This window comes from Salmo trutta, chromosome 23 (assembly GCF_901001165.1).
Source record: "Salmo trutta chromosome 23, fSalTru1.1, whole genome shotgun sequence".
NCBI lineage: Eukaryota > Metazoa > Chordata > Actinopteri > Salmoniformes > Salmonidae > Salmo > Salmo trutta.
Window position 1 is genome coordinate 17,242,486 of NC_042979.1, and position 20,174 is coordinate 17,262,659.

Genomic DNA, 20,174 nt, shown 5'->3' on the forward strand with positions numbered 1-20,174 from the left:
GTGGGATGATCGGCGGTTCCCAGTGCTGAGACGACAGAAGCAACTGACCATACAGTGAACAGAGAGAGGCACAAACAGGAACAAGCTCCCTGTCCCCCTCTAAAGGACACCTGAGCTCCCCAACCCACCGCTGACTTACACACAGCCCAGTGAACAAACAAGAACAAGATTGACACAGATCAAGAGTGACACACAGACCATTCAGCAGGAACATTCAGCAGGTACATTCAGCACGACCATTCAGCAGGAACATTCAGCAGGAACATTCAGCTCAACCATTCAGCAGGAACATTCAGCACAACCATTCAGCAGGACCATTCAGCAGGAACATTCAGCACAACCATTCAGCAGGACCATTCAGCAGGACCATTCAGCAGGAACATTCAGCAGGAACATTCAGCACAAACATTCAGCAGGAACATTCAGCACAACCATTCAGCAGGAACATTCAGCAGGAACATTCAGCAGGAACATTCAGCAGGAACATTCAGCACAAACATTCAGCAGGAACATTCAGCACAACCATTCAGCAGGAACATTCAGCAGGACCATTCAGCAGGAACATTCAGCACGACCATTCAGCAGGAACATTCAGCACAACCATTCAGCAGGAACATTCAGCAGGAACATTCAGCAGGAACATTCAGCAGGAACATTCAACAGGAACATTCAGCAGGAACATTCAGCACGACCATTCAGCAGGAACATTCAGCACGACCATTAAGCAGGAACATTCAGCAGGAACATTCAGCAGGAACATTCAGCACGACCATTCAGCAGGACCATTCAGCAGGAACATTCAGCAGGAACATTCAGCACAAACATTCAGCAGGAACATTCAGCACAACCATTCAGCAGGAACATTCAGCAGGAACATTCAGCAGGACCATTCAGCAGGAACATTCAGCACGACCATTCAGCAGGAACATTCAGCACAACCATTCAGCAGGACCATTCAGCAGGAACATTCAGCAGGAACATTCAGCACGACCATTCAGCAGGAACATTCAGCACGACCATTCAGCAGGAACATTCAGCAGGAACATTCAGCAGGAACATTCAGCAGGACCATTCAGCACGACCATTCAGCAGGAACATTCAGCAGGAACATTCAGCACGACCATTCAGCAGGAACATTCAGCAGGAACATTCAGCAGGACCATTCAGCACGACCATTCAGCAGGAACATTCAGCAGGAACATTCAGCACGACCATTCAGCAGGAACATTCAGCACGACCGTTCAGCAGGAACATTCAGCAGGAACATTCAGCAGGAACATTCAGCACGACCATTCAGCAGGAACATTCAGCAGGAACATTCAGGAATCTGCATCCTCAGTCTGCAGTATGGAAGCCTCGTGGAAAGCTTGACAGAAGAATATAATTGAGTTTCCACTGGCTGCGTTCAACGACTTAATAAAGCAATCTCCTTGTTTCCTATTTGGCTGATTCTCAAAGAGAGAAGAGTTCTAGCAGTCAACAGTGTGATTATGAAACTGAGAGAATGAGAAGGGAAAGGGTATCTGATACAGAGCATTTTGTTATCGCTGGCAAGGCAGTCTCCATATTGGACCCAAATGACTTCAACCAACAGTCCGCTCCAAACTACACTCCGAGGTCCCATAGCATTACAGGGCACCCCAGCCAAAAGTTTTCACATTCTTTTGTTGTTAAGAAAGCACCTCTAGACAGGACTGCTGTGATTCCAGCACAGAGAGGGAAGCACGCATAGGTCCGGAAGAAAATACAAATCGATAAATAAATCATGTGAATTGGCTTTTTCCTTTGGCCTTGTCCAAAATGTGAGACCCCTCTATTGTTAGCTATTCCAGATGGCCGGTGCAAGCCCTTTGGATTCCAGTCAGTCCAGTTATATAAGCAGAATGAGCAAAAACAAAAAAAGAACCCTAACAGATGACATTGCTATAAATCATAACCAAAACTATATTGAATGTCCCCTTTAACCATTGTCCTCAGAAACCAGTTCGTCACTCAAAGCGAAAATGGCCCCTACAGTTTGTTTTCATAGAGGCTAAATATGATTGCTTTTCCTTTGTTGACTTCTCGTCCTCATCGACTCCCTTGGCCAATACATGATCCTTTTCTGGCATTATGGCACACATTTTCTTCCCAGCAACAGTATGTTTGTTTAGGGCCGTACAGTACATCTCGAGCTAGCATGTTAGGTTGAGGGGAAGGGTCTTCTAGAATGTGACAGAGACACACACTGAAGTTTCTTTACCATCGCTCCCATCTTCCTCTCATGTTTATCAGAGGCAGATGGTGGTCTGATGCCCCCACCACAACACTAAGTCCACCCCCCGCTAATAAACACATGGCATTCACTATCAAACCTCTAGAGTCAACAGAGAGAGCTGGAGTGACAGTCAGAACAGCCTTTCTTCCTTTAATATCTTTATCAGGGATGATGAGAGATATTCACTCCACACTGGGGAGAGAGCAGCTTGCACTGAGCACGGCTCAGATATCTGGGTTAAGATGTACATATTCATTTATATTCATGGCGTTCATTAGTTTACCCATATATTTCAGAGGAGTACTCAGAGTGCCCCTGCTGTGGTTAACATACTGTACTGTATTAAGCAACATGGGGCCACAAGAATGAGAACTTGCTTATTTATGTTTAATGGATGATAGAGAAAAGGCTGTTTTTCAGATGCAGCCTTGCTACAGTGAACATCTTACTCCAGGGTTGGGGTCAATTCTGTCCGGATTTGGAATATGTGATGTATTCTTATTTTTGTGAACAACACTGCGATTTAATACTCACATTTGATCTCTAATTCTTGCATTGAATGTGTGTTTAGTGAGGCATTCTGAAATGATCCCAACAGTCTTACTGTGATAATCATTAGAGTGAAAACAACATTCTGCCTCTCCGGGGTGTATGATGAGGGAGAGACGGTGTGGCTCTATGGCTAGCCCTCCCTCCACCCTCCCCTCCCTCCATCCTCCCCTCCCTCCCTCCCTCCATCCATCCTCCCCTCCATCCTCCCCTCCATCCTCCCCTCCATCCCTCCCCTCCCTCCATCCTCCCATCCCTCCCTCCATCCATCCATCCTCCCCTCCCTCCCTCCATCCATCCTCCCCTCCATCCCTCCATCCTCCCCTCCATCCCTCCATCCATCCTCCCCTCCATCCCTCCATCCTCCCCTCCCTCCATCCTCCCCTCCCTCCCTCCATCCATCCTCCCCTCCCTCCCTCCCTCCCTCCCTCCCTCCCTCCCTCCTCCCCTCCATCCCTCCATCCCTCCATCCTCCCCTCCATCCTCCCCTCCATCCCTCCATCGTCCCCTCCATCCCTCCATCCTCCCCTCCATCTCTCCATCCTCCCCTCCATCCCTCCATCGTCCCCACCCTCCCTCCATCCTCCCCTCCATCTCTCCATCCTCCCCTCCCTCCATCTCTCCCTCCTATGGTTTGAGCTGTAACAATGAGATAGCATTTCAGTGGGATGGTTCTATGCAGGGATTATGGGCTCAGAGAGTTATCAAAGGCTTAGTTGCTGTGATTTCTCCTGACCTGTTATGGATGGCTGCCGTCACTCTGTGCCAAGGTGAAGCCCCTGGCGTTCTAGCTGCACCCGGCCCTGCCCAACCCGCTGGCACACTGGCTGGCGGTGAAGACAGCCCAGTACATCACTGGGGCCGTGTTCCCACCCATCCAGGATATGTACTTGAAACGGTGCCTGAGGAAGTCCTGCAGCATCATTTAGGACCCCACACACCCCAGCCTACGCGCTGTTCTCTCCCTTACTGCTGGGCAGACAGTATCAGAGCATGAGGTCTGATACCAACAGGCTCAGAGACAGTTTCTATCTACAAACCATCAGACCACTGAACACATGAACTGGACTGACCAGCTGCTCTGATTCTCCGCACCTTAACACACATGCACTCACTCATGCACACACCCACATACACACACACACACACACATATACATTCATGCTACACAGACATCACAATTACTGCTACCATACTCTTATTTACTATTGCTAATACTTCACCATTTAAACACTTGGACCCCAATCTCTCCTTTCTCTGATACATGTGTACATATTGGACTATAAATGGTGCTTTCCTGTATTATACTGATGCTAAAATGTTTATTTTATTCTCCTGAGCCATGTCAAGAATGAACCTGCAAGTAAGCATTTAGTTGGATGGTGTATACCAAGGTTATTATAGTAAACTAAAACTAAAACGAATCATGGTGTACTTCGTTGGACAGTGTAAACTATACTGAATTTCAAATAAAAAGCGGAAAACTAATAGAAATAAAAACAAATATAAAAACAAAACTGTAATAACCTTAGTGTACACCATGTGTATCCTGTACAAACATACAACTAATACAACTTGAAACACGGCCCCCTTCCCATGGGAAGGAATGAAATGTCTGCCCATTCCTCTACTCCCTGAAGACACAGCCTGAGGTAAGTTATTCACACACCTGTACACATGCAAACACAAGTCATGCATTCATTCAGGTGAGACTCGGTGGACTTGATCAAGTAGGCTTCAGTCTCAGTGGATACGACCCTACAGGCATTGAAAACCCACACACATAACTTCACATTCCCACTATTGCTTTAAATAAAACATCTTTACATCAGAAGTTCCTTAGTGTTTTTTGCACCAGTCCTCCTATATCATGAGACCAAAGCAGAGATTTATGGATTGTGGACTGAAACTGAGCTGCTTCCAATCAGCTGGCGGATTGCTCCGCAATAAGCTCTACGATTCAGAACAAGAGAGACAGGAATTCATCAGGCAGGATTTAGGGCCTGTGACATTGTTCCCAATCTTCCCATGTTTACATACTGTGGGGCGGCAGGTAGCCTAGCGGTTAGAGAGGCGGGCCAGCAACCAGCGGGTTGTCAGTTCGAATCCTGAGTCTGAGCCCCCTGCACCTCTCAAACAAATGGAGGAGTTGGGTTAAAAACGGAAGTCAAATTTCAGTTGGACCTTGTGTGCAATTGACCAATAAAGTGATCTCTCTCTAGAGCTACGAAACAGGGATTACAAACTCACTGCAATGATGTCATATGGTTTGGACATCTCCCTGCACCCCCTGTTTCATCTTGGAAAAGTCCAACTGATTGGAATTTGCGAACAGTGTGGAGGCTGTATATGTCAGGCCTAAAGCCAGTATCTGGTGAGTACTATATGAATCTTCACATCCAATTAGCTCAGACTTTTGGCAGAGTTTATCCTGGAAGTGACAGGCCCCAGACCAAACACTCAGCATACTGAGACATCACACCGGTCTAACTGGACACAAACAACTGTTAGGCTATTTTATTTTACAGTGGGATCAGCAGCCAAATCTGCTGTGATAGTCCAATAATAAGTTTGTATTAAAATAGCCTGTGAGTCTGTGTGGTGGTTGTGGTGATGAATGTGTGTGCAGGGGGCGAAGGCCGAGGCAGAGCACGGCTGTAATCGTCAGCTTGGCGCTCTGGCCCCTCTGGCTCCTGACCCGGCAGGAAGCGGCCAGGGAGTGCACGGACTCCAGCCAGCCAAATAGAGATCAGCGAGCGTGGAGCATGCTGAGGCTAACGACCTCCCTCACCTCTGTGGGACCCCACCCGAGAAAATACGAGGATCCGGGAGCCACTGGAACCCCCCCACAAACCCTGTGTGACCACAAGGTCTACAAACATGCTGCCTCTCACTGGAGTCCAATGCCTGGGCCCGGTGCTGCTCAAGCTCTGCCGAGTCTGTCTCACAAACAATACACACACACACACAACCATAGTACACAAACACACACACAGTGCACAAACAATCAGGAAGGAGCCAGATTTGTGTTCTGCTCTCCTCCATGTTTCCTTACGGTTCACTCTGGCTCAGCTCTAGGCGATAGGCAGGGAAAGTTCTTTCCAAGTCCTGCAGAATTCTAAATGGGCTCCAAATTAATTGGCAGGATTCACGAGGCAGTGAGATAATTCTGAGGCTGGGTAATGAAGTCAGCTACGGACCGTGGCGAGAGCTAATAGGGCTTGGCTTTGGGCGTAATTGCTGCTTAAGCGAAGTCAATAAAGAGGGATTAATCAAACTCTAACCGCACACCTGGCGGCCAGCCCCACTCCAATGCAGAGTGGACTGTGAGAATCAGTGAAGGGAGGGAGAAAGGGAGGGACCCAGACAGAGGTAGTGGTGAAGCGCACCTGAATCCAAACACCACATCCATACTACCCACTCTAATGAAATGAAAAGGGGGAGCCAGCAATCTACTCCAACAGCCCACCTCCTCCTCCTCCTCCTCCTCCTCTCCTTCTTCTCCAGGCAGAATTTGTCCTGTCATTTGGTCTCTCCAAACACGGACCATATGTGAGTTCAGTGCTGGCAATCAGACTGTATTGTGAAGCAGGCAGCTGAGTTCATCAGGAAAAAATTTGCCTTCCGCTCGGCAGGCCTCTCTCCCATTGGCCAGTCACGAGGCCCGCTCCGTTATAGGGCACCCCAGACATTCCTGTGGATAATCTTTTCCATTCCTCCGCTCAGCTCCGCGAGGACAGACCAAATCACTGCACAAGGCCTGCATTGTGAGGGCCTTTCAAAAAGCCCTGTTTTAAATCTCTCTCTCTCTCCCACTCTTACACTTCTCACACATTGCCCCAAAAACTTTTTTTCCTCTCGTCTTTTAAAAAAGAAACAACAAAATGATTGCTTTTAAAATTATCTCTGGAAAAGAAAAGAGCCCTGAATACTATGTTTCTCACGGTCTCTTTCCAGTAATGGTTTGTTTTTGAGAACTCTAAACAATGTGAAAGCACTAAAACCAGAGCGTGGCCACATCACTGTGCTGCCGGGAGTTCAGGAGATCACCGCTGGAGTCGACTCCCCGGGTGAGGCCAACCAGCCTTCCCAGAATCCTCCGCTGTGTTGCCGCTCAGCACCCCACGTTCTCCACAGCGGCTTGTCATTGTGGCCTTGGCCGGGCAGCCGAGGGACGGGATTGGAGGACAATCACACAGATGTGGGGCGGGTTAGGACGGGTGTGTGTGCTGGATGTGGCGATGGGAGATTTACGGCAACACATTCCATAATTAGATCCATGATTATGACCGGGGCTATAAAAGACAGACTCCAGCTAGGCTGAACATTATGCTACTACTCTGTGTGACTAACAAACCACAACGCCTTTACAGTTATCTCAGCCTCTCTCTCTCTCTCTCTCTCTCTCTCTCTCTCTCTCTCTCTCTCTCTCTAAGAACACATTGCTACTCTGCTCTGAGCAGCTAGGCCACGGAACATTTACCACACCACTGAACATTGTGAAATATCAAAACACTTAAAAGACAAGAAAAGACAATCTGACTCAGTCTCACACATTCTCCTCTCATTCTTTGTAAGTCAAGCATGCCTTGAAGTAACTAAAAAAGCACATGGAGAAAGCACATTTCTATACAGTAACACATGGAGAAAGCACAGTTCTATACAGTAACACATGGAGAAAGCACAGTTCTATACAGTAACACATGGAGAAAGCACAGTTCTATACAGTAACACATGGAGAAAGCACATTTCTATACAGTAACACATGGAGAAAGCACAGTTCTATACAGTAACACATGGAGAAAGCACATTTCTATACAGTAACACATGGAGAAAGCACATTTCTATACAGTAACACATGGAGAAAGAACAGTTCTATACAGTAACACATGGAGAAAGCACATTTCTATACAGTAACACATGGAGAAAGCACAGTTCTATACAGTAACACATTGAGAAAGCACATTTCTATACAGTAACACATTCAGAAAGCACAGTTCTATACAGTAACACATGGAGAAAGCACAGTTCTATACAGTAACACATTGAGAAAGCACATTTCTATACAGTAACACATGGAGAAAGCACAGTTCTATACAGTAACACATTGAGAAAGCACATTTCTATACAGTAACACGTTGAGAAAGCACACTTCTATACAGTAACACATTGAGAAAGCACATTTCTATACAGTAACACGTTGAGAAAGCACACTTCTATACAGTAACACATTGAGAAAGCACATTTCTATACAGTAACACATTGAGAAAGCACAGTTCTATACAGTAACAGTTACCAGTATAGTTGGTGTGCTAGAGAAGTATCCCGACTATTCTAATTGCTCAGGAAACGTCCCCACCCTCACCAAGGGCTGTGACAGTCAAAAATGTATCAATCAATCACACCAGCCCAGTAACACACACATCTATGGACGAGAAAGAGAAGAGAGCGGAAAAACAAACTGTGTCTGCACCTCACCCATCTTGCTGAGACATGCCCATGAATAAGTATTTGTTGTTGAGAAAGAGACAGAGAGGGTAGTGGGTTCTTGTTCTGCCTGTCGAAAGCTTTTCTATAGTTGCTTTTGTCAATATCTTTCTGTTGTTAGACCCATTAAATACACGCTGCCCATTTCATTCACATGTTCTGTATTGACAGTTGTAAGTGCATGGTGATCTAGGTCAATGACAACTCATCCAAACAACCTTTTAACCATTTACACTTGTGGGAATTGGCCTATATCAACTGGGCTAAATTGAAATGTTTCTTACAGAAGAAATATGAAAAGCATATGCATAAACATGGTAGCAATTGAAAGGGAACAGTTTGGAGATTATGGGGAAATGATGAGACCAAAGGTGAGGACACAACAGACCTGACACAAGACTGAATCCAAACATTACACTGTTGATGTGATGTTCATTTTACATTTACTGCACTTTCACAGCATTTGTTTATAACGAAATCTGAAAATACTCTGGATACAACTAGTAACATGATAAGAGCATTCCTGGAGAATATGGGGTAGGTGCATCATAAGAGAACAAAATGACAAGGGTTTGAGTGAGAGGACTAACTGGGGACTCCAAGTGGTCACACACCTCTTCAAAGTGTGTACAGTTCCTGAGTCATTTCAATGCACTTTTATGACTCAAATATAGTTTTTGAGCTCTCCTAGCTGTGCCGTTGAGGAACTAGAGCAAGCACACTTGTAGTTGTTTTGTTTGGAACACAGACCTGTATCCCCACCATCACACAATTACTGTTACTGTTTACACAATCCAAAAACTGACCTTTACAAATCACAATCTGGGTCAGGTGAGCATGATTTGAAAAGCTTGTTCTACTGCCAACATGACTAGCTAAGTTCTAAAATAGGATCTTACAGTGTTAGGCTTTCACAAGGCAATTCAGAGAAACAGATCATCACTTTGGTGCGCATAGAAAGTCATGAGAGCATTAAGGTGTGTGTGCTTTCCTTCACAATAAACAAACAGTCTCATTGTGTTCAGGACAACCCAGGGTATGACCACATGTCATCTTGTAACTGAACATCAAACATAGTGATCATAAACGTTGACACTGTATATGACAGTAGTTTTATGATATGGAAATGTGAAGGGCACATTTGGACTCACAGGTATTTGGCTTGCTTGTATGACATCAAATCGGTATTTATTATAATCCTCAACGTCTCATCTTTCTAAATACGTAGAGTCCTCTTAACTTACAGCTTTTCTCTCACTCAGACAACAAAACATTTGCAAAATTTGCCCAACTAGCAGGAGAGATGGAGGCAACTTCTAGTCGCGCACGGTGCTCAAGTTCAGAATGTCTCTTTGTCAAAACCTGCGACGCGCTGAGCCAGAGCTCTGACGTCATGTATAGCATCTTACTGTACAGCCATTACCTTTCAATTTAGGAATGTATTACTGCCCAAATCTGCCATTTTCAACCTGTGTTAAGGGTATGTGTACAGGGTATGTGTACAGGGTATGTGTACAGGGTATGTTTACAGGGTATGTGTTAAGGACTACAATGTGTGAAGCTAACACAGGGCTTTGTCTGTGAGGTTCCATACGGATAAAATCACACAATCTACCACTCTCCTGTAAATTCATCCAAGGTGCCACTGTTTGGTTGTTCTGGTTTTGTCGCCTTTGTCCAAGGCATGTTCCCCTCACATGATATTGGTGTTAAGTTACAACAAGCCACTCAGTCACGACAAGTGACCCTGCAAGAGGCCCTCCACCCCCAGCCAATGAAGCCATCAGCAGGCCAGGCACACGTACAGCAACAGCAGAGTACTGTCCCCCATTCCCCACATACCAGAGGGTCAGGTTCAGAATGCACCGCTTTGCTGACGTCACCTGACCCGGCTGCCCTAGCAGGGAAAACGGAGGTGATGAGAACAGAGGCCTGTTTCATAGCACCCCTGTTAACATGTCAATCACCGGGCCTCCACTGCAAAGACTACATTAATCAGGCTGACTGACTGAGCCATCGCTGCCTAGGAAGAAGCCTTATGGCTCTGACAGCTCTTTACCCCAGGCTGTGTGTGTGCTTGTAGCTGTGGTAAGGAACAAGCAGCTTCTTGCTTTGTGGATATACTACTTTGGCATGACATGTTCAGACAGTAAAATGAGTTACAGTAAATGCTCCTACTACCTGGGATTGTATTAGCATATCAAAGCCATTTTTATAGGTTCATATCATCAAATTAAAATTGTTATACAGTGGATCAAATGTACTGTATAATGCAGTATACTGTAGAGTATACTATAACTGTATACTCTTTCTATCCACTGGCAAATCTTAGCTCATACTTATTTCATACAGGTGTCTTCCCAGGTGCTGAGTCTGCCATGACGGGGCAGATGGCGATGGGATGTGGAGATGGCGTTGAGTGTTACCTGTAGATATCCGGCGCTGGTGGAGGTGACACATGCCGGTGAAACAGGAGCAGGCCTCCCCCGAGCGTCCTCGCTGGGGAGGCGGAGCCAGCGAGCACTGGGGCTTCAGGAACCCTGCAGAGGGAGGGAGAGAGAGATGGAGGGATAGAGAGATAGAGATGGAGGGAGAGAGAGAAAGAGATGGAGGGAGAGAGAGAGAGATGGAGGGATAGAGAGATAGAGATGGAGGGAGAGAGAGATAGTCTGTTAGAAAAACAGGATAATGATGAAAAAAAAGTAACATTAACAGCAGAGAATGCAGAGCTGAGGGTTGCTCCACACAACACCGTATAGACACTGTATATATTCACCATGGCAGTATAGACACTGTATATATTCACCACGGCAGTATAGACACTGTATATATTCACCCCGGCAGTATAGACACTGTATATATTCACCAGGGCAGTATAGACACTGTATATATTCACCACGGCAGTATAGACACTGTATATATTCACCACGGCAGTATAGACACTGTATATAATCACCACGGCAGTATAGACACTGTATATATTCACCACGGCAGTAAAGATACTGTATATATTCACCACGGCAGTATAGATACTGTATATATTCACCACGGCTGTATAGACACTGTATATATTCACCACGGCCGTATAGACACTGTATATATTCACCACGGCAGTATAGATACTGTATATATTCACCACGGCAGTATAGACACTGTATATATTCACCCCGGCAGTATAGATACTGTATATATTCACCAGGGGAGTATAGACATTGTATATATTCACCCCGGCAGTATAGACACTGTATATAATCACCACGGCAGTATAGACACTGTATATATTCACCATGGCAGTAAAGATACTGTATATTTTCACCACGGCAGTATAGATACTGTATATATTCACCACGGCTGTATAGACACTGTATATATTCACCACGGCCGTATAGACACTGTATATATTCACCACGGCAGTATAGATACTGTATATATTCACCAGGGGAGTATAGACACTGTATATATTCACCCCGGCAGTATAGACACTGTATATATTCACCCCGGCAGTATAGATACTGTATATATCCACCACGGCAGTATAGACACTGTATATATTCACCCCGGCAGTATAGATACTGTATATATTCACCACAGCAGTATAGATACTGTATATATTCACCACGGCAGTATAGACACTGTATATATTCACCACGGCAGTATAGACACTGTATATATTCACCAGGGCAGTATAGACACTGTATATATTCACCACGGCAGTATAGACACTTTATATATTCACCATGGCAGTATAGATACTGTATATATTCACCACGGCAGTATAGACACTGTATATAATCACCACGGCAGTATCCCTCCCTATGCTTATTTAGATATAATCCCTCTGTAAATGGTATATTCCCACTGTTCCGATATTGTATATTCTGTATGATGTCTGTGTGGACTTCTCTGTTTGTATATTGTCTATTGCTGGCAGTACCTTCTCACTAAGGCAAATGATGGTTTCTGATTCTACTGGTAGATGGTGAAGCGTGCTGCCTGGACAGGACTGTCGATACAGATTACAACTTGTCCTTGGTAACAGAGACGGGGTGAGGAAACATTTTAAGGATCTCTACTGTACCCATAGTCTCTGAACGGCCTCCCTCCCACCAGCAGGTTACACATCCATCTCCCCTGCCACATGGAGACCCAGCCAACCTTTCACATTTAGAGCACTGTTTCTCTGTCTCCCCTCAGAGTGACCCTCTAACCCAGAATATGAGGCTAGCTCAGAGCTCCATGGAGCTCCCTGTCAGCTCCATGCCCAGGGCCAAGTGACCAGGAGGGGGCAACCGCCCAGGGGAGGCTGGGTAGGAGGCTACGGAGTGGTGGAGAGGCATGGGACTGAGTTTGGGAACTTTGTGTGGACAAAATGCCAAATCAGGCGGGGATGCCTGGGGGGCAGGGGGAGGGTGGATCTCAGAGGTCACCAGGGTCACGCTCAATAGGGAAGTCATTATCTGGCACAATGGGGTGACTGAATGTTCTGTACCCCCACTAGTCCAGTCTTCACTACCCCCTACCATCCCATCCCCATGCTGACATCATCAGTGTAATAGAGGAGCAAGGAAAAATGCACAGGCAGAAGAGTATAGCAACTTTGTCAATTAAAAGCTATGGAGCTCTGTTTAACTAGTTCCAGACTTTTTCCATCGTTATCACCATTGTGTTCAGATCTACACATGACGTGATGAGTTCATAGAAAAAGAAGAGGGAAGATAGACAGAAAACTCATTGAGATAGTATATTGACAACAGTGTCAAAACAATCAATATCATATGAAAGCCCAATCACAGGCAATACATCAACCAGAGCTCAGTGCTGACCTTGGAAATCCACTTCAACCCAATGAATGGCATCAGAGGCATGTGTTTCTGTGACTGACATGGCAGCCTTGGCAGCCTCTAGAGAAAAACAACTTTTTGTGTAGCTTACATTTCTCAGTCAGTCAGTGGAGGATTCACCAATCCTTTATTGACTTGAGGGAGTTCATGTGAATCTCATTGGCATCGGCAGATCTCCTCAAATCCTGACTTTATTCATTTCCTCAAGAGGACCTTTAGATTTCCTGCAGACATCAAGAGCGTTGGTCAGAGAAGCCCCCCCCCCCCCCCCCCCCCCCCCCGTTCTGTTCTGTTCCGAGCCTAATACAGCTCCTTTATGAGGACCATGAAAAACATGTCACTCCAGATGAGCTCAGCCAATGACATTTAAAACAGGCACAGGGATATTGAATTAGTTCCCCATGATAAGCCGTCTGGGATGCTGATGCTGTGATCAGGATTGTGTGCAGTTTGTGTGTGTGTGTGTGTGTGTGTGCGTTGCTGCATGCGTGCATGTGTGTTTCAAGGAGAGGGGTGGGCTGTGCCTGTCAAGCACATTCCTCAACTCTTTTGATTAGAAGTAGAGAAGAATCCAAATGCCAGTGACGGACGTGGACCAGCAAGTCCAGACCAGTACGAGTGAACGCAGACAAGCTGAGATCATCTCTAACAGTCTTAATGAAATAAAACAGACATGAAGACCACACAAACATTATTGAAGAATGAACATGTTTGAAAGGAGAAGAAGTTGATATGTCATCGTCTGTCTGTCTGATACTTCACTGTTGTCTCCTATAAACGGTGTAAGTCAGAAGTATATTTTTGGGGAGCACATTAAAAAAATGTTTGGGGCCACATAATCTGTATAAATGATTGTAATGCTCAGTAAATGTTGGCATATGGTTCTCCAAGCAATCTAACACCACAACTAGCTGCCCAAGGCCCAATTTACCAGGAACATCTTGATTTGATGTAGGCCTGGTCTATCCAATCTACTCATTTTCTCCTTGTTTCCTCAGAGCACAGCAGAAGCAAATCCCTGCTTGTATAACTAGCTAGCAAAGGGCGGACAATGACACATGCCATAGGGCTCTGAGCCATGTCACTGAACATTACCCTGTTAGCACATGAGCTTCTCCAAGTTCGGCTTTTCCAAATTCATGGGTAAACCGAGTAGACAGGGACCCAACGAAAACGCTCCACTAGCCGTCCATTGGAATAATCTTCCCACGGGACACAGTAATCTATGTGATTCAAACGCTCTGAATGTTACCTAAAGCTGGAACCGTGGGAGACAGAGGAACCGAGTGTGAAAGAACAGGAGGGGGGCAAATCGTTCCTTGAAGTTTCATTGAACAAATGATGTTCCTCTGATTTTATTTAACTAGGGAAGCCGAACAAATTCTTATTTTCAATGACGGCCTAGGAACAGTGAGTTAACTGCCTTGTTCAGGGGCAGAACGACAGATTGTTACCCTGTCAGCTCAGGGATTCGATCTTGCAACCTTTCAGTTGCTAGTCTAATGCGCTAACCACTAGGCTACCTGCTGTCCCATATGGAACATTGACATTAAATGTGACCCTCCAAATGTTTTAACTTTTAGTTTAAGAGAAACAGCGTAGAGCTGGCATTAATATGCCATTCCAGATGTTCAGGGAGTTTCATTCTTGATGAATAAAAAACAATTGGGGTCTGTTTTTCCAGCTATTCACCATTCTGGATTGGTTTTAATAAAGGGCTTAATTTCTCCTCCTCTCGTAGCAGAAGGGAAGTGACTGATGGTGGTGTAGCAGTAGCAGAGAGGCATGTGCGTACAGGTCTTCCTGTCGTGAGCGCTAATGATCTGTGATCTAGTGATCTGTCATTAAAGGCATCTCTATCACACTGCTGAGCCTCGGTGTCTTCTTGGCTCATACAGCACACCGTTGATTACAGGCATGTTTGATCTTTTTTTCCAAACAGAGCGAGGGATGAAGAGAGGAAGAGAGAGATCTTATTGGGTTTAATAACTGTGCGAGGATCCAGTCTTCAGGGGACAAGCTCAAACATCCCCCACCAACAGTCAATCAGTATTATCATTTCTGGCGATCAGGGATGGGAGCAGTGTAAACACACTGGGGGTTTTCTCATTAAACATCCAGCGCTATAATGAAAAGCCAGCCTATACAACACAGTGCTAATGAAAGCAAGTATTTACATAGGACTACGCTAATGAAAAAGAGCCATAATGATAAAGAACTTAATGGGACAAAGCCTTAATGACAATGTGCTAATGAAACAAAGGTATGGAGATTTGCATTCGTAATAATACAACTTTTCGTTCTCGCTCTAGTCTCATATACACGCCAACACTAAGGAAACACTTGTAAACTGTAGGTTAGCAACGCATATCCATCTCTAAACGTAATGTGCACTGGTTGCCTACACGTGAAATACAGTATATTCATGTTGGCTATTTATGAGGGGGTGGGGGTGCGGTGGTGGACTGCAGTCCTCGTATAGTCCTCTTAAAGTATAGCCATTCTCCTCATTTGCCATTACTAGAGCGATCAAGCCCAAGGTCAAAGTTTGTCGGGCCCTTCATGGATCAGGGGCGTAATAAAAGTGTCTTTCCCACACAGAGAGGAGCACAGCTCTCCAAGCTCTCAGGGTTAGGGCCTTGCTGGCTCACACAGGGAAGGACCTGCAGCTATCAATAGCCTGGGCAACCATCGTAAACGCCATTCACCTTCAGCCGTCTTCAGACGGATGGGCGGCCTCCTCTACGATGGTGCTCGACATAAATGAAAAGCCTCATCCACTCCTCCAGCACATCCCTCCTTTCATTCTCTTCCTGCTCCAGAGAGACTTCTGCGTTGGAGTGTGTGGGCGTTGAGTGTTTTACCCATATGCCCTTGAGAAAGACTGTTGTCTTATTCTCCAATCCCCCATTGATGACATACAGCAGAGCATACACTACCTTTCAAAAGTTTGGGGTGACTTAGAAATGTCCTTGTTTTTGTCCATTAATAAAATAACATCAAATTGATCAGAAATACAGTGTAGACATTGTTAATGTTGTAAATGACTATTGTAACTGGAAACGGCTGATTTTTAAGGGAATATGTACATAGGCGTACAGAGGCCCATTATCAGCAACCATCACTCCTGTGTTCCAATGGACAAGTACATTAGAGGACAAGTACATTAGTGTATCTCGTTTGAGAAACAGATACCTCACAAATCCTCAACTGGCAGCTTCATTAAATAGTATCCACAAAACACCAGTTTCAATGTCAACAGTGAAGAGGCGACTCCGGGATGCTGGCCTTCTTGACAGAGTTCCTCATGGTTTGCCCATCTTAATCTTTTATTTTTATTGGCCAGTCTGAGATATGGCTTTTTCTTTGCAACTCTGCCTAGAAGGCCAGCAACCCGGAGTCGCCTCTTCATTGTTGACGTTGAGACTGGTGTTTTGAGGGTACTATTTATTGAAGCTGCCAGTTGAGGACTTGTGAGGCGTCTGTTTCTCTAACTAGACACTCTAATGTACTTGTCCTCTTGCTCAGTTGTGCACCGGGGCCTCCCAGTCCTCTTTCTATTCTGGTTAGAGCCAGTTTGCGCTGTTCTGTGAAGGGAGTAGTACACAACGTTGTACGAGATCTTCAGTTTCTTGGCAATTTCTCACATGGAATAGCCTTCATTTCTCAGAACAAGAATAGACTGACGAGTTTTTGAAGAAAGTTATTTGTTTCTGGCCATTTTGAGCCTGTAATCGAACCCACAAATGCTAATGCTCCAGATACTCAACTAGTCTAAAGAAGGCAGTTTTTATTGCTTCTTTAATCAGGACAACAGTTTTCAGCTGTGCTAACATAATTGCAAAAGGGTTTTCTAATGATCAATTAGCCTTTTAAAATGATAAACTTGTATTAGCTAATTGGAACACAAGAGTGATGGTTGCTGATAATGGGCCTCTGTATGCCATAGTCCATAAAAAATCTGGCGTTTCCAGCTACAATAGTCATTTACAATGTTAACAATGTCTACACTGTATTTCTGATCAATTTGATGTTATTTTAATGGACAAAAAATGAGCTGTTCTTTCAAAAACAAGGACATTTCTAAGTGACCCCAAACTTTTGAACGGTAGTGTACGTATTAGGCCCCGTATCCTAAAATATAAAAAGCTTCCAAACAGGTATTGAAAGGAATGTGTTTAGTTTGCTACTTTAGGAACTTTAATTGAAAGATGCTATTCTTGCCCGATTTCAGTCCAACAAGGTGCAGTGTGGCACGTTGTGCTGTTCTGTTATTAGAGCTGAGCGGAGGTTCATCACTGTTACATTCCATGAACATCAGATGTTTGCTTTTCACTTCGAGGAATAATCGCAGGCAGCAGTCTCTCATTATGCACAATTACTGCTCTGCCAGTTACTCTGCTGCACTGCTCGACTGGGCCTTCATCAAAGCACATCTATCACAGCAGAGCACACACTGTCAAGAGAAGAAGAGCCTGGAGACAAAAAGACAGACTAAAAGACAGACAGACTGAGCCCGTCAGCTCTCACTCTCCTGTCTCTGGATATCAAACGCTCATCACCACTCCGGTCCATTCTAAGGGAGAGCCTCCCTCTCGCTTTCAGATGCTGATCATCAGCATGGAAAGCATCCAACCTTTTCCCCACCGCCATATCGGCTCCATCAGCTAAATGTCTTTTATCTCCGCAGCGTTTCTTCCTTTGAAGAAAGCCCCACTTTCAGCTCCTCTTTATCTCAATAAAAACAAGAGCTGTGCAGGTCTATCATGACAATGAAGTTGACGTGTCAAGGAGACAAGGAAGTGCGCACAAAGCTTATTAGAAAAGGCCGTTCTTGGGGGGGTTCTAGGCACAAAACTTTGTCCTCCTTGCAGTTGTCTTTTACGTGGCTCTCTGTCTCCCTCCTCTCCCTCCTCACACAACAGGACCCCCCACAGTGCTGAAAACACTAGCCTGTTATGACATTCCACCCCAAGCTGGACCCACCACTGAGACCCTCGGGTCCCTGGCCAGCCAATCATAGAAGAGGAGAGGTCATACTGAGTAGGTCCAGAGAGCTGGGTCTCAGTCGGTTAGGTCACCCCACAAGGTTTCCTGCTGGGGTATTGGGTTTCAAGTGAATTACAAGGCCCAGTAGGACCATAACAGTTTCATACGGCATTCCATGTCAAACCAAGGAGCCATGAACGGACCCCCAAAACTATACCAACTTAGTTAAGATCTACCTAACTAGATCAATACTAAGTGTTCCTAACTGGGTTTGTCCTGGAGTAGCTTGGGGATGTTCTGGCGCCAGCAGTTGCACTGCCTTGGATGAATTAGCCGGACTAGACTGACTGCTATTGTTAACATTAGTCACCTGAGGGCTTATTTTAACCTGAGTGTTGATTCTAGTGGGGTTAACACCAGTGGGAATAAAATCAACGCCACCTGCAGTGAATAAATGAAGTATTACTTGAATCACAGTGAAATCAACTACGTGTGGTGTTGTTGTTACTCAAATGTGTTGAGTTAATTTCATGGGAGGGGCCTCATTATTATATTTCCCAGCATGCTTTGTTGCAGGTTGATTTTTACAATAGTTTGTTTCAATATACATGTTTCTGCAGGCACATTGATTGATTAATTGATCTAAGATTAAAAATAAATAAAAAATACATTCTAAACTAATCCAATCTGTAAGTGGTTGGATTTATTGGAATGTTACTGAGAGGGTTGTTCCAGTTTGGATGGTTTAGGTAGTCTTGTTTGACAAGTTCTTCAATATAGTAAACATTCTGAATGCAGATCGTGGGAGATAAAAACTTCCAATTGTTGAATATAGTTCTAATAGGAATTGCAAATTACAGCACAAGACAGCATATTGTGACTTGCAGGTCTGATATGGCCCATGAGCAAGGATTTTCAGACCACAATGTTGGGAGAAAACTAGGCCATAACTAAAATCCTTATGAAGGGTTTACTTTTCCTTCTCAGGACAGACATTTTATGAATGCAACAACCATGTCTCAGTCACTTACAAAAACAGTCATGGGTGGGTAACGGTAACATTCCATTGACAGGCACCACGGGAAATATTCAAGTAAGTCTGTACACCTTATAGTGTTAAAACACCCCCCCAAAAAATTTTTTAAAAATAAAGCATCAGCTCTAATAAAGTGTTTGGGACCCAACACCCTTGGGGTGTTAGTTTATCACTATTTGGGAGGGTCACATACACTACATGACCAAAAGTATATGGACACCTGCTTGTCGAACATCTCATACCAAAATCATGGGCATTAATATGTAGTTGGTCCCCCCTTTGATGCTATAACAGCCTCCACTTTTCTGGGAAGGCTTTCCACTAGATGTTGGAATATTGCAGCAGGGATTTGCTTCCATTCAGCCGCAAGAGCATTAGTGAGGTCGGCACTGATGTTGGCAATTAGGCCTGGCTCGCAGTCGGCATTCCAATTCATCTCAAAGGTGTTCGATGGGGTTGAGGTCAGGGTTCTCTGCTCCAGAGTCCAATGGTGGCGAGCTTTACACCACTTCAACCGACGCTTGGCATTGCGCATGGTGACCTTAGGCTTGTGTGCGGCTGCTTGGCCATGGAAACCCATTTCATGAAGCTCCAGATGAAGTTCTTGTGCTGATGTTGCAGGCCAGTCAATTTCTTCCACACCAATCTCGACAAACCATTTCCATATGGACCTTGCTTTGTGCACAGGGGTATTGTCATGCTGAAACAGGAAAGGGCCTTCCACAAACTGTTGCCACAAAGTTGAAGGACAGAATCGTCAAGAATGTCATTGTATGCTGTAGGCAGGGTTAAGATTTCCCTTCACTGGAACGAAGGGGCCTAACCCGAACCATGAAAAACAGCCCCAGACCATTATTCCTCCTCCACCAAACGTTACAGTTGGCACTATGTATTCGAGCAGGTAGCGTTCTCCTGGCATCCGCCAAACCCAGATTCGTCTGTCGGACTGCCAGATGGTAAAGCATGATTTATAACTCCAGAGAATGCATTCCCACTGCTCCAGAGTCCAATGGTG

The 20,174-nt window shown here is 45.0% G+C and overlaps 1 protein-coding gene across 5 annotated transcripts in view; it reads right to left on the minus strand.

Moving 5' to 3' along the window:
• The window catches only part of LOC115159498 (retinoic acid receptor RXR-alpha-A), a 181,869-nt gene that overhangs the window by 114,445 nt on the left and 47,250 nt on the right, over positions 1–20,174 (minus strand). For 4 of the 5 annotated variants that reach the window (XM_029709282.1, XM_029709281.1, XM_029709284.1 and 1 more), the window contains exon 2: positions 10,633–10,833. In XM_029709282.1, coding sequence (XP_029565142.1) covers positions 10,633–10,833 — 201 coding nt within the window. The remainder of the gene's footprint in view (positions 1–10,632; positions 10,834–20,174) is intronic. The other variant, XM_029709285.1, reaches the window with a different exon arrangement.